Source organism: Branchiostoma belcheri, unplaced genomic scaffold (genome assembly GCF_001625305.1).
Source record: "Branchiostoma belcheri isolate BF01 breed outbred unplaced genomic scaffold, Haploidv18h27 scaffold13, whole genome shotgun sequence".
Classification (NCBI taxonomy): Eukaryota; Metazoa; Chordata; class Leptocardii; order Amphioxiformes; family Branchiostomatidae; genus Branchiostoma; species Branchiostoma belcheri.
In genome coordinates, this window is record NW_017802713.1 from 1,200,976 (window position 1) to 1,213,948 (window position 12,973).

Genomic DNA, 12,973 nt, shown 5'->3' on the forward strand with positions numbered 1-12,973 from the left:
TATCCAGAGAAAAAATACTTAGCACGTTTTTCACATTAAAATAGATTACGGTGCTAAATAATTGGGATAAATAATCAGTTCTGTTTTGATGACCGTCTGCCATCTTCATTAGGGGAATTATCACTGAGTCGTACGTGCATTGAAGCTAGGTGTTGAAGCTAGGTGTTACTGGTTCACTGAGTAACAGTATCTGTCTATATCATAAGTACTTTACATCGATATCATCGGACATGTCGCCTCCTGTTAAACAAGTAGTTGAGAACAAAGAGCTTTGCTATTCAGTGTTGAATTATATACATAGAACTGACAAGTTCCCCCTATTCAAGACAGAGAAGAAACAGCGATGTTTTTTATGCACGGCCTCCTACCCATACATGTTGCAAGTCGTCTAATGTCAGAGGCCAAAACGCTCTTTGTTCTGCCTTGTTTTGATCCATCTTGGCTATGCGCCAGGTAAAGCTGAGTAGGGCAGTGGGGTGACATTTCTTCCAAAAGAATGGAGCACGAAAAACTATATCTAAGCATGCTTATATCGTGCTTAAAGGTGGCGTAATGTCCATCTTTAAACACCTTTCCGGCACCTATCCGTGTACGTAAACATTGTCTTTACGTGTCCTTTCCGTAGTGCTGGAAATATACGCTTTTTTCACTTTAGCGGTGCCTGTTGACGGACATTTTGATCACCATTATTCCACTTACCCTATTATGGCGAATAGAGTCAATTATATGAAGACGAGTCGTCTGGATTTTGTGAGGTACATTTGTAAAGTCCATGGTTAAATGTACTCGTCGGAAAAAAATTTAAAACAGGAACTTTTGTAAATACTATGTGGCCACGGGTGTCTCGTTGCAATTTCCTTGTTTATGTGTAAACGCGTTTAGCTGTCTACAGTGCGATACAATGGCTCAGGTTGTGTCTAAAAGCACTTACTAGGAATACCCAAATTTATATAAACCATGGCTACAAGACTACCTTGCTACCTCTGTCTAACATACGGAAACAACATTGATACTAGTACTTATACAAGTGGCTGTGTTTTAGTGTATTGTTATGAATGGAAACAATAAACCAATCTGGACATTCCGAAGATTGTTGACATACACAAACATGAAGACTTACGTACCGAAGGCGTAGACTATGGCGAAGAGAGTGAACAGTCAAACTCGGCAACTTGTCCATCTTCTAGGGACGCCATTTTGGTTTCAGAACCGGCTGTTCTTGCCAAAACGGAAATCATGAATATGATGTTCACCACTTCCTTGTGCTTCTGTGTTTCCTTCAAGACAGTTCTAGTCTTTCGTCGCTTTCCTAGACAGAAAAGAACAACGTTGAAATAGAAGCTTAGATAAGAGAGTCAACTATTTACCAAACAGGGTCAAATGTTGCAGTTGACCTGTGCGAGATAAGCTTAGCTATCACGTAGGTAACGGCTTCTGAGAAATTCGGTTTTTGCCCACGGGGCATATTTCTGGTTCGTGCGTTGTTGCTGGTTTGTAAACACTGTAGAGACCATGCATATGGCAGTTTTATTCTTATACTTTCATAGCCTCCCTTTTCTCTAAAACTACAATGAACTCGGAACCACTGACCTGTATACGTATGTATCCAGCTGGTTTGTCGGGGTGGCCCTTGTAGCTTCGCTCCGCTCACCACAACTAAGATGCAGGCCTCTGTGTAGCTCGACGCCAAAGGTCCTTACAGTACACGTACTGAGACCTATCCATTTGTGTCAGATTTCAGTCACCCTTTGACATTTGTTTGTTTCAAATATGGTCGCGCGCGACTCAAATTTCCACCACGGTTGAAAGCTGCGCAATGCCGTGTTTTTACAACTACAGGTGGAAAGTTAGGGAGAATGAATACTTTACCATTTACTGAAGCCTATAACTCGTACATTGTCAAGGCAACAACCGCTGATTAGACATCTGTTTAATACTTAATACTCTCAATATCTTTGCCCCTGGAAACTGTTAGGAGACCCACCGCTTAAGGTATTGAGTGGCAGGTGGCATCACAACAGACAGAAAACTTTTGACCATTTCGCGTGGCGTATGGAGAATGAATAATACTGCCTGGTCAATTTGATACTGTCTTTTTCCACCCTAGCATCTGCTTGGAGATTAGTAACTTTCACCTCGACACCTTCCAGAGTCTCCCTTCCCTAGCCTCTACCAGGCTCCGCGGATCGCTGGAAAAATGAATTGGCCGAAATAAAGGGATAGTATACCAGAGAAGATCCCACTCTGTGGGTCGCGAATTGGATCTTCTATAGCCCGGGATCCTCTCTGGTATACTATTCGGTCCTTTATTTCGGCCAATTTTTACTATTTTTCCAGCGATCCGTGGTGCCTGGTAGAGGCTACCCCTTCCCATACACCATTGCGATGCTGTCTTTGTAAACATCCAGCATTCAGTATTCAGCGGCCAGCAGGGACAAAAGCGTTGGTTTTGCCGCCGGGTAAATGACGCAGGTACGTTCACTAGTATTGAGAAGCAGTGTAGTATCTCTGTTCTGGACGTCTGACAGACTACCGTCACACTTTTGCGGAACTAAACAGCGGGCTGATTAAACTTTGACGTGCTCAAGTGATCAGACATCATTCGGTGCCAGACCCACGGTGAGTATTTCATTGTGCTACGTGTATCAGTCGAACACACTTCGAGGCGTGTTGCATGTACAATGTATTAGGCACCGCCGAGATTTAGAGGCACTAAGCTTATATATTATTAATCTATACGTCATAGGTACTGTACATTGAACATTGTCAACTGAAAGTCACTATATGGAAGATACACCTATAAAAGTTATGACTGAACTTAAGATCAGTTTACCTATTTACATTGTGTCCGGATTACTGTCGTCAGACAGTAAAAACGAAAGTAGAATTGCAAAATCTCTGCTTGAAATATGAAGCAAAGGACAGGCATCTACAGCGAATGTGCACACCCGACTGCGAAATAGACTAGAACGTTTCGGACCGATGTTTAAGATGAAATAACGGCAAACGTATCAAACCACATGGTACCCGTTCAAAAGACTTTTTTTCAACTAACTGTCACGGATACTTTTGAGGAGACACATCATCAAGGTTTAGCAGGTGACCTTGTAAATTTATGGATTTGTGTCGTAAATGTTTGTTTAAAGTGTCTTTAAAGTGTCATTGTTCAGGGGACATAAATCCTGACACGTCAACGAAAATTCCCCGCCTACACGACGAATGGAAACCCCCTGATTACGACATTGTTAGGGAGGTCAAGTCAAAGTTGAAAGGTAACAACAGCAGACTCGTGATGACGTCACAGAAGTGGGGGCACCTGTCAGTCAACCGGGGCCCCAAAACAAAATGTCGTTTTGGTTGAGGAAACCTGCAAGCGTTATGTCGGCTGCATAATTAGCTCAGTTTGTTTTTGCAAGGACCTTTTACATTTTCTATCAAGGACATTCTATAAAACGTCCTTGCTCCTATGTACTAGTAAGGCCACAGCAAGTAATTTTTATGGATGACATCAGCGCGCGCATTAATTTTCGCCCGATTTTGGAAAAAAAACAAGACATTTTGTTGCCCTCTGACAGTAATCACCATGCCGAAAATGGGCAAAGATGTCTGTTGCCATGTTGCCGGAAGGTGGGTGGCAGATAACTATGAAGAGAGGAGACAAGAAAAGGCTCTGTTTCATACTTTGATGCAGTGATATGTGATGTTGGCTGTGTATATGTGATGTTCCCACTGAATCAAAATCATTGTACAATGATTGAGTCAAAATTTTAAAATGTAGGAACCTTGTTTTTTTTCGCCCGCTCGCATTAGATTTGGAGTCTGCGGAGGATGTCATCCATAGAATTTACTTGCTGCGGCCTAAGTGTGTCTTCAATCACTCCTCATTATCAAGTGCCCTGTACATGTGGAACCTCACACACTGCAACAACCTCTAGGTTCTCCACTAAATGAACAGCAACATGTGAAGGTGACCTTTACAAGACAGCACAGAAAATTCATCAAACGTTAACATATCCGTTCATGATTTTTAGTTTAGTTCTTACACTTGACATAAACATTTTGGGTGGCAGATTAAGCTCTCGTTGTGAATGTCTCTGTTTTCCTTTACCCACTGGCACATGGCCAACTTCCTCAGAAGCCTGCTCTCAGTCAGCTACTTGACTGTTTTCTGATCGTGTGTTAGATAGAACCTAATTCTGAGAGCAAAACACAAGTATTAAAAATTGATCGGTCTTCAAGTGGGTACTCCAAGTCAATTGTCACATATGTCTAGCGGTAGGATCTGGGCTCTTAACTAATCAGGATTCACCACACCAAGCCAGGGTTCAATTCTCGTTCCAACTCTGTTTATTCGTCGCAGGTCACTTTACAAGAAAGTACATCAATAATCATACAACAAGGGAGCACATCAATAATCATACAAGTTTGCAATGGGACAATTTAAAGCAGTAACAGTTTCCAAAAGGGGGGCAATTTACACTACGGGGATACAAGGCTAGGGCAAAGACACTCACCAATATCGCCGGAGGGCGCGGGTTACCGAGGCGGTTAAACAACTAACATAGACTAGACCAAAATTACGCTAAGTGTCGCTGTGTCGCCGCCCACGTGCCACGTGCAGACCTCCGGACCGCGGTGTCCAACCTCGGAATTCTGGCTCCAAACTGACCACGCGGTCCGGGTTTCGTCTTAAGACATGAAACTAATTTACATAGATAAGGCCGAAAGGGTTAATTTGGGTTCTGATTCGCTTGCACGTGGACGGGGCGTAAACCGAGTGACGTAATGTTTTGCCAACTCAGGGAATTCCAGGACAGGGGAAGTTCCATTTGTGACGTCATCTTTTGCCGACGCAGGAATCTTAACTAACGGGGGAGTATCATTTGCTACACAATGGCTGTTAAATTAGATGTAAATTAATTAAATCTGTATGTATACGACCGGCTTGCCCTTTCTGAGTGTTGTTTACTTGTTTTATGTAGCATATAGTTTGTATATAACGTTACCTAGTGGTGAAGAACTCCACTCATAGTCAGCAGTTTTATGCAGCATTCTGCTAGACAGAGATGAACCTATGTGTAGAATTTTTATTGACCCATACCAGCTAAGTAAATCTTATTACTGCTATACATTGTATCTTGTTACAATCGTTATGCAATAAACTTTGACTTGTTGTTGTTGTTGACTCTCTCAAAACAAAATATCTGTTGTTTTACAAGGACCCCAACATGAATACAGACAAAGAGACTGGCGGTGGTGCCGCACGAACCACGGCAAAACTCTCCCTCCGCAACGAACTGTACATAAAAATCAACAACAGCTTCGGTAAAAAAGATGTGAGAAACCTACGGGCGATCCTCGATGATCGGCTTGGCCAGGCCCGACTGGAAGACGCCACACCTCTGGAGATGTGCAGGATGCTAGAAGACGAGGATGAGATCGGCGAGGGTCGTCTAGACTTGCTGATAGAAGTACTGAAAGGTCTGAAGAAGTCAAGATTAGCAAGAGAGGCAGAGGAGGTACAGAGGAAGGAAGGTGAGTTCATATGTAAATTGGGGTCTGTGTACATAAATACATTTAACTAGAGCTCCACGATCTCATACCTTCGCCAAATTATGCTAACCGTTAAGACTGACAAATTAGGGCTACCCACATACCAAATATCAAGACAATCCATCTAAGCCTTCTTGAGTTGTGTCGTGTTGACAGACATTTAATTAGTACGCAAACATATCAAGCATCGCCGCACTTTAAAGCAACCTCTAGAATTCCGCGCTTTCATTGACAATAAAAACACACTCACTATCCTTTGCAGCACAGCACGAAAACAGACATTTAAGCAATCTTTCCGCAATATGTAAAGAAGTATATTAAAGGTGAGAAAATATTTCAGTAGACTTTACGACTTCGTAAAGGCTGCTGAAGGGCAAGTTCCGTCTTTCCGTCACCTTTCAGTGTGCTTGAATACTACGTTAACATATTCTATACCTTTATGCTTCCTTTACATATCCGTAAATATGCAGGTAAAAAGGAAGTTCCGTCGGAGAAAAGGAAGAGGGTTGCCGGAGAAGGTACTGACAGCGCTCCTGTGGGAAAACACTTCAAGCCCTGCTCCGCTGATCAAGGAATCACCTCAGATCGTGGTTTGCATAATTTTCAGATGATTTCAGGTGATAGCTGATTGAACCAATAATTGTGTTGATTTTGTTGTCAATCAGATTGTTCATTTGCCGCTCATGGGTTTAAGAAAATTCTTTTGCTAACAATGTGAATATTTTCCTCGAGAGAACGTATTTGTATCATCAGATATATTTTACATTTCATTACTATACATTAATTACCGAATTGCCGATCATAAGTCTTCATGTACCATGGCTACTGATGTATCACTTGCCGCTGAGTCATCAAATGCACCACTAAATGTTAGCCTGGGTACCATCCTACTTGTATGCCGGGGCTTGTTAGGGAAGCGAGTGTGGGAGCCCCGGCAAACAAGTAGGATGGTACCCAGGCTACTAAATGTTCCTGAAGCATTTTAAATGTATCCTTGAAGAGGTTCATCAGTCACTCGTAATCAAGGCGTACAGTGAACGTCAAAAATTTGGAGGCACGTGTTTGCTATCTTTGAAAACAGTCACTGTTCGATGAATGTTCTACTAACAGTTAGATGTATCTATTTTCAAAACAGGAGTGGAGCCCTTGCCAACAGGACGTGAACGAGCTGCTTCAGGTGACAGCGACGAAATAGAAGATTTCCCGGACGTCCCGTTCCAAGGAAGACAGGAGGAGCTCGACAGGATCAGGAAAAACTTTAAGGACGGTTTCAAGGTGGGCCTGATATCCGGTCTGCCGGGGGTCGGTAAGAGTCGCCTAGCCAATGAAGCTGCACTTCTCATGTCTATGAGGTGTCAAGAGCAAAACGTCCGTTTCAAACGCCACTGCCTTGATGTTAGGAACTTCAAGAGCACAGATCTGTTCATTGACACGGTTTTCGCGTCTCTCTTGCCTGGATTTTGCCCTGGAATGATGTGGACACCGGAGTCGTTGATGGCAGCCGTCAAAAAAGTCAAGAAGGTCGAAGGCTTCCACCTCTTCATCTGTGATAACGCGGACACTATTCTCGAAGACGACGACCTACAGTCCCAGTTATTGAACGTGATCTGTAAGATCGTCCGAGCGTCTTCTAAGGTGTTCTTCCTGGTGACTTCCTGCAGAAAGTTCCGCCTGGCGAAGGAACGCAAAGTCTTCTTCGACATCCACGTTCCCCCTCTGTACCACGATGAAGCAACAGCGTTGCTGACGACGATCGCCCCCGAAGTCCCTCCTGATCTGGCGTCGGAGATTGTGACCTTGTGTGGCCGTCTACCGCTAGCCCTGACTATAGCCGGGAATGAACTGCAAGGTGGAGAGGAGGAGGGCTACACACCACAAGAACTGATCGAGCTTATCAGGCAAGGCGTCTTGGAGAGCCCGCTCAGCGATGACAGCTACAGTAAGAGCGAGCGAGTAGGCCATGTTTTGAGCAGTGCGGTACAGAAGCTGACCGACGTTCTGAAGAAGCACTACGCAGAGTTGAACTTCATCCCAGGCACCTTCAGCACAGCGGCGGCTGCAGCGGTGACGGGGGAGGAGAGCACGGCCGTGGTGAAGGCACACGCACTGCGTCCTCTCAGGCAGCGCTCGCTCCTGGAGTTCGACAACCAAGAAGGCAGGTGGGACATCAATTCTCTCCTGCGGAACATCGTGCCGGCCTGTCTTGGCAACCGCATGGACGTCGGAGTGACCCGCCGAAGATACTGCATCTTCTTTGCGGACGCTCTGAAGGAAATCGGGGAGGGAATGAAAAGGGACGCGCCGCGAAGCCTTCGGGTGAGAGGATACTAGTACCTTGATAATATCTCTGTGTTAGATACTAATAAAACTAAAGCAATGGGCAAAATTCAGGTCTGTCTCCTGACCATTACATTTGATGTAACACACACCAAAGGTGTGGAGGTGGTGTTATATAGCAAATGGTTCTTTGTTGATTGTATCGGTATTGTATTGTGATACTCGCTCATTGATCTATTGATGACTTGTGTAAATCATACAAAATCGTAGCTGAGATAAGGTTAAAGAATATTATCAAGTAGGACTTAACAATGGTCAATATTGACCGAGGCACTACTAATACATGCATATTGTCACGAAGATATTCACTTGACAGTATTCGGTTTAGAAAACTTAAAATGACGGCGCCGTTTAAACATCAAGTTCATTTCTATGTGAAATTAACTTTATAGTATATACTCACAGAACCTGACAAGTGACTTCCAAAACATCGAGAAGATGATGTTAGAGGCCATCAACTGTGCTGACGAGGATTCCTACAGGTAAGAGTATGGGACCCTTCCCTAGGCGGCCTGTTCGATTGGTTGTTGATTCCTACAAGACATTTTTGCATTGATAAATGTTATAAATGTTCAAGTGCATGGATTTTTGTCACTAAATGCTGAGCATCAACAAATAGAGCTACACTGTAATACAGTTGAAAAACTCACGTGTCCACAGCATTTGGGTCAGATAGTTGAGGAAGACTGAGTGATTCAGTCGGAAATTTCTGGTGAGTCTAATTTTGAGTTGGAGAACAGTTTAAGTTTTTCATAATGTAATACAAGTCTTATTTTGATCTGATGATGTTTTTTTCAAATGATGTTTATGTCTCTTTTTCTGAAGGGCGTTCTTCGGTGCGGTTTCCGAAGGTGAAGGGGTGATGAACCAGTACACCCCGAGCACTGCAATCATTCCGTTCTACCAGGCCTGTCTCAACTCCGCCACGGTGCAAGGGACACCAGATGAACAGGCCAAACTGCTCATTGTCCTCGGTCATGTGAGTACGAAGACCGCTTAGAAGTAGATCTTCGGGATTTAGGACAAATCTTACAGTCTGTTATCGAAATCTATTTTAGCTGCTGAGTCTCTTTCGTCATCTCCTGGAAAATATGTTTGGACAAGGCTACGAGTCTTAACAGGCATGCAGGTCTAGAACTGCTATTTTGTAAAAATAAATCCATACATGTGCTTGTATATCAAATTGATTATCTATATGTATGTACTTACGTTTGTGGCATTTACACGTTTCAAAAATGGTCATTTGATTCATTAGGATGATGACATCAAAACGCCACTTATCAGTTTCTGTTTGTGAAAAATACAATTGTCATCATTCAACGTTGAATGAGTGTAATAAAACATTGTTTCCAGTGAAGATATCCTTCTGTCTCTTTCTAGGCTAAGGGTAGCCAGTTGGGACAATACCAGGAGGCTTTTGACAACTACATGCAGGCAAAGGCCCTACTTGAGCCGCTAGGAAGCAGCACCACACTGGCCAGACTGTATACCAACATGGGATACGTTTACCACACCCGTGGAGACTACAAGACAGCTATAAGGTACCATTTAGCATTCTTTAGAAATACAAGTTTGACTCAGAAAAGCTATTACTATAATTATTATGTTTCCAGAATTGTACGACGATGGCTCAATTTCTTCAGCAACACGGTACACGGTCATATCTAACTTATTGCCCCCCCCCCCCCCATTTCAAATGCAATAGGTACCTTAATGATGCCTTGGAGATGTGGGACCGCCTTCGACACGGACCTAGTGTTGGCAAGTCAATGACCCTGGCAAACTTGGGGATGGTCCATGGTTTCGTCGGTGAGTACCACACTTGCGTTCAACAATCCGCCGTAAGATAAAACATTGGTGGTAAGAACGGCATAGATAACGATACGTTTGTTAACAATATACTGAATATTTATTGCATAATGGTAATGCAGTAGTCTTCACCAGACTCTTTTTGCAGGCAAGCTGGAGATTCTATGGCGGCCATCTCCTCTGGCCAATGATATTCCCTTTTTAGGCCAATTTCTACTATCTATCAGCCTGCAAAAGGAGTCTGGTGGAGACTAGTAATGCAGTAACTTACATGTTCTTGCAAACTAGCTTTCATCTGGGCTAACTGTGTAGCAGGAGGTAAATTTGACTTGCCCTATTTCTGGCGTTACTTTTCAGGAAACCTGAAGGAAGCGAGGGAGTATCACACACGATGTTTGGAGATGAGAATCGAACTGTTCGGTGAGAATCATCCGATGATAGGACCGCAACAGAACAACCTGGCCATCATCTACGACAGGATGGGAAATTTAGGGGAAGCTCTGGACCTACACTTAAGCGCCCTTGGTCTAAAACGCCGCTGGTTCAGCAAACCGAACCAGTCTGTTGTTACCTCCCTGAACAACGTTGCGCTTGAGTTCATGTGCCGGAAGGAATACGACAAGGCCCTGCAGTACCTTCTAGAGGCTGAGGAGATGCAGAAGGAAATTCTAGCTGGCGGCCGCTACTCCGTGTACACTAACTTCAACCTCGGAAAGGTTTTAGTGTATAAGGAACAGTACGAAGAGGCAGAGGTGCATCTGAGACTGGCGTCTAAGTGGTACGAAGAGAATTGGGGATCCAACATTATAACGGCGGAGGTGATAGAATTTCTGGGCATGGCGCTACACGGATTGGGCCGTCACGAAGAAGCCAAAGAAACAGTCGCAAAGTCTCTAGCCATGTATGAGAACGAGTCGGCTAACGTCGATGTGGACAAGGACATCCCGAGGTTGAGAGCACTACTGGACAAAGTCAGTCTTTGCGAAGATAAAGACGCTTTGCTGCAGTCCCAAACGGCTAAGATTATCAGTAAGGATGAGGAGCCATCGATGGCAGCAGGCAACAACCAAAATATGAATCCTGGTGAAGTTGGATCAGATACAAAGGAACCCATGACAGACGTTTTTGAAGGTATGCAACATTCAGACGAAGTTTGTGGTCAAATCATCAGAGACCACATATTTATAGCTGTGATATGTTACCCAGGCTCATGTCCCATACAATGAAGTATTGAAGTGTATACACACTCAACGGCCAGCACAGGCATACTTCATACTTAAAAAATTAACATGATTTTTCAATTTCTAGCTGAGTTGACAATGTATATTTTGACTTTTAATGACAAGACAGTCTTAGTAGTTTAGGTCTACTTGTCTCGATTGAAACTTCATTGTCTAATTGTGTTCAGATGCACTGTTGACTGTTCTTGTTTGTTTCTCGAAGATTTGCAGTCTACCTTTACTTTGGTAGCCCATGAGACGGGCTACAGATGGCGAGATCTAGCCAGGAGGTTGGGACTCACAGAAGCTCAGATCCAAGGTGTGGTCAGCAAGCACCAAGGCCGCCTGGTGGAAAGCTGCATGGATGTCCTGGACACCTGGCAGAAGAGACCTGGTCCAAAGGACACCATCCAGCTTCTGAAAAACACCTTATTGGACTGTGGTCTTAAGGCGATTGCAGAAACAATGGGTACGATTGGTTTCATTTATTTCATGTTGTGCACACATTATACCGGTGCAATGGCCAAGTGGGTAGAGTGCTCGCCTTGCATTCGGTAGGTCGTGAGTTCGATCCCCGGCCGAGTCATACCAAAGACTTTAAAAATGGTACATACTGCTTTCTCTGCTTAGCACTCAGCATTTGGGAAAGAGTTAAACACACACCACTACCAGTGGACTTAGCCCCCTGCTAGTGAAAATGGAGATGGGCGCCGCCCTATGCGTCACTTGATGCGGGAAGGCTCTTTAACTTTAACGTGAATGCATAATGAAGTGAAGTTGTTTTAGTTTATTGCAAACTTAACACATTGAATCTGGTATATTTTTGAAAGGAAATCTTTAAGTTAATACCCATGAAAGGAAGGCTACAATCATTAAGATTCCCAGTAAAAAGATGTCAAAGTAAACCCTGAGCATGTTAAACTTCTGTAGTATATTATGAATGGTCATTTTTCAAAGTTCAACATATTTATGAAATTTAAATCCTCTTTTATCACAGTTGCAACTGAGGAGCGGAAAGTCGAGATCATTAAATACAAAAAGAAGCTATCAGGTAATTTCTAAGTTTTAGGGAACAGTCACGTTTATGCTCAATTACTAGATTTCCAATTGTCGTGTCACTTTGTGACTCAAGTGATAAATTTTCATAAAGTTTTAAACTTGAATTGGGTTGAATAATATTAAGTAAAATACAGGCAGTGATCCATATGACATTCACATGACAAAATCATTGTCCCAATTTCTCTAAACTTACAGACCAAGAAAAAACTATTCTTCTTTTAACTTCCCAAAACCCACAAATTTTGGAAAAGGTGGGACATTACGTCTTCCATGGTTTACAGAAGAGAAGTCAAACCCTTCAGACATATAGTTTTAGACATAGTTATAGTTCTAGACAGCTACCTTTATCATGTAGACTTAAGTTATTCTATACTCTATTTCATTGTTCTTTTATGTTTTGTAATTTGCAATTAGCCTCCGGGCACGAATTTGCAATAAACTTTTCATTGTCACTGATTTTGTCTATAGGTGCCTTCTACACCATTGCTGAGGACACAGGTCCTGACAAGTGGAAAGACCTTGCCAGGAAACTTGGTCTGAAACCTGCTCAGATTGACGGCATCGAGACCAGACATCCCCGTGAGGTTAAGGAGTGCTGCATGGATGTGCTGGAAACATGGCGGCTGAGGGAGGGGGGCGCTGCTACAGTTCAGGCTCTACAACAGGCTCTGAGGGAGGCAGACCTCACCGCTTTGGCAGATGATATAGATATGTCTCCTGCCCAATGAGATAATGCTACTAGGTCAATTTTGTCATGTTGGTGTGCCTCATGGTATTCATATTTCACATATTTGACGTGTACAAGTATTGCTATGTATAAAATGGCATGCACTCCTTTCAAGTAATGTATAGTTTATATTTTTACCAGAGAGTTGTAACTATTACATGTATCTGATACTATTTGTTTCCACTGTAAAACCAATAAAACCATTACAGAACAAATCAAACTTATGTCTGCTTCTCACTCAATTGTTTTCATCAAGAATGCATAGAAG

General features: G+C 43.1%; 2 protein-coding genes across 2 annotated transcripts; both read left to right on the forward strand.

The window, feature by feature from the left end:
- Positions 1–2,435: 2,435 nt before the first annotated feature.
- Positions 2,436–11,176, forward strand: LOC109463671. Its single transcript, XM_019760523.1, has 10 exons — positions 2,436–2,472; positions 5,220–5,535; positions 6,024–6,170; positions 6,689–7,869; positions 8,296–8,372; positions 8,716–8,869; positions 9,271–9,431; positions 9,596–9,699; positions 10,057–10,830; positions 11,151–11,176. Exons 1-10 carry the CDS (start codon positions 2,464–2,466, stop codon positions 11,174–11,176), a joined length of 2,949 nt encoding a protein of 982 aa, XP_019616082.1. The 5' UTR covers positions 2,436–2,463.
- Positions 11,152–12,945, forward strand: LOC109463897 (FAS-associated death domain protein-like). Its single transcript, XM_019760782.1, has 3 exons — positions 11,152–11,388; positions 11,917–11,970; positions 12,447–12,945. Exons 1-3 carry the CDS (start codon positions 11,280–11,282, stop codon positions 12,704–12,706), a joined length of 423 nt encoding a protein of 140 aa, XP_019616341.1. The 5' UTR covers positions 11,152–11,279; the 3' UTR covers positions 12,707–12,945.
- Positions 12,946–12,973: the final 28 nt, after the last annotated feature.

Excerpts from the sequence above, each read along its gene's own strand:
- LOC109463897 (XM_019760782.1), top strand. The coding sequence starts at position 11,280 with ATGGATGTCCTGGACACCTGGCAGAAGAGACCTGGTCCAAAGGACACC. Across the intron at positions 11,389-11,916 it reads GGCGATTGCAGAAACAATGG|TTGCAACTGAGGAGCGGAAA; the intron begins GTACGATTGGTT and ends CTTTTATCACAG. Across the intron at positions 11,971-12,446 it reads ATACAAAAAGAAGCTATCAG|GTGCCTTCTACACCATTGCT; the intron begins GTAATTTCTAAG and ends TTTTGTCTATAG.
- LOC109463671 (XM_019760523.1), top strand. Across the intron at positions 9,432-9,595 it reads GACTACAAGACAGCTATAAG|GTACCTTAATGATGCCTTGG; the intron begins GTACCATTTAGC and ends CAAATGCAATAG. Across the intron at positions 10,831-11,150 it reads CATGACAGACGTTTTTGAAG|TCTACCTTTACTTTGGTAGC; the intron begins GTATGCAACATT and ends GAAGATTTGCAG.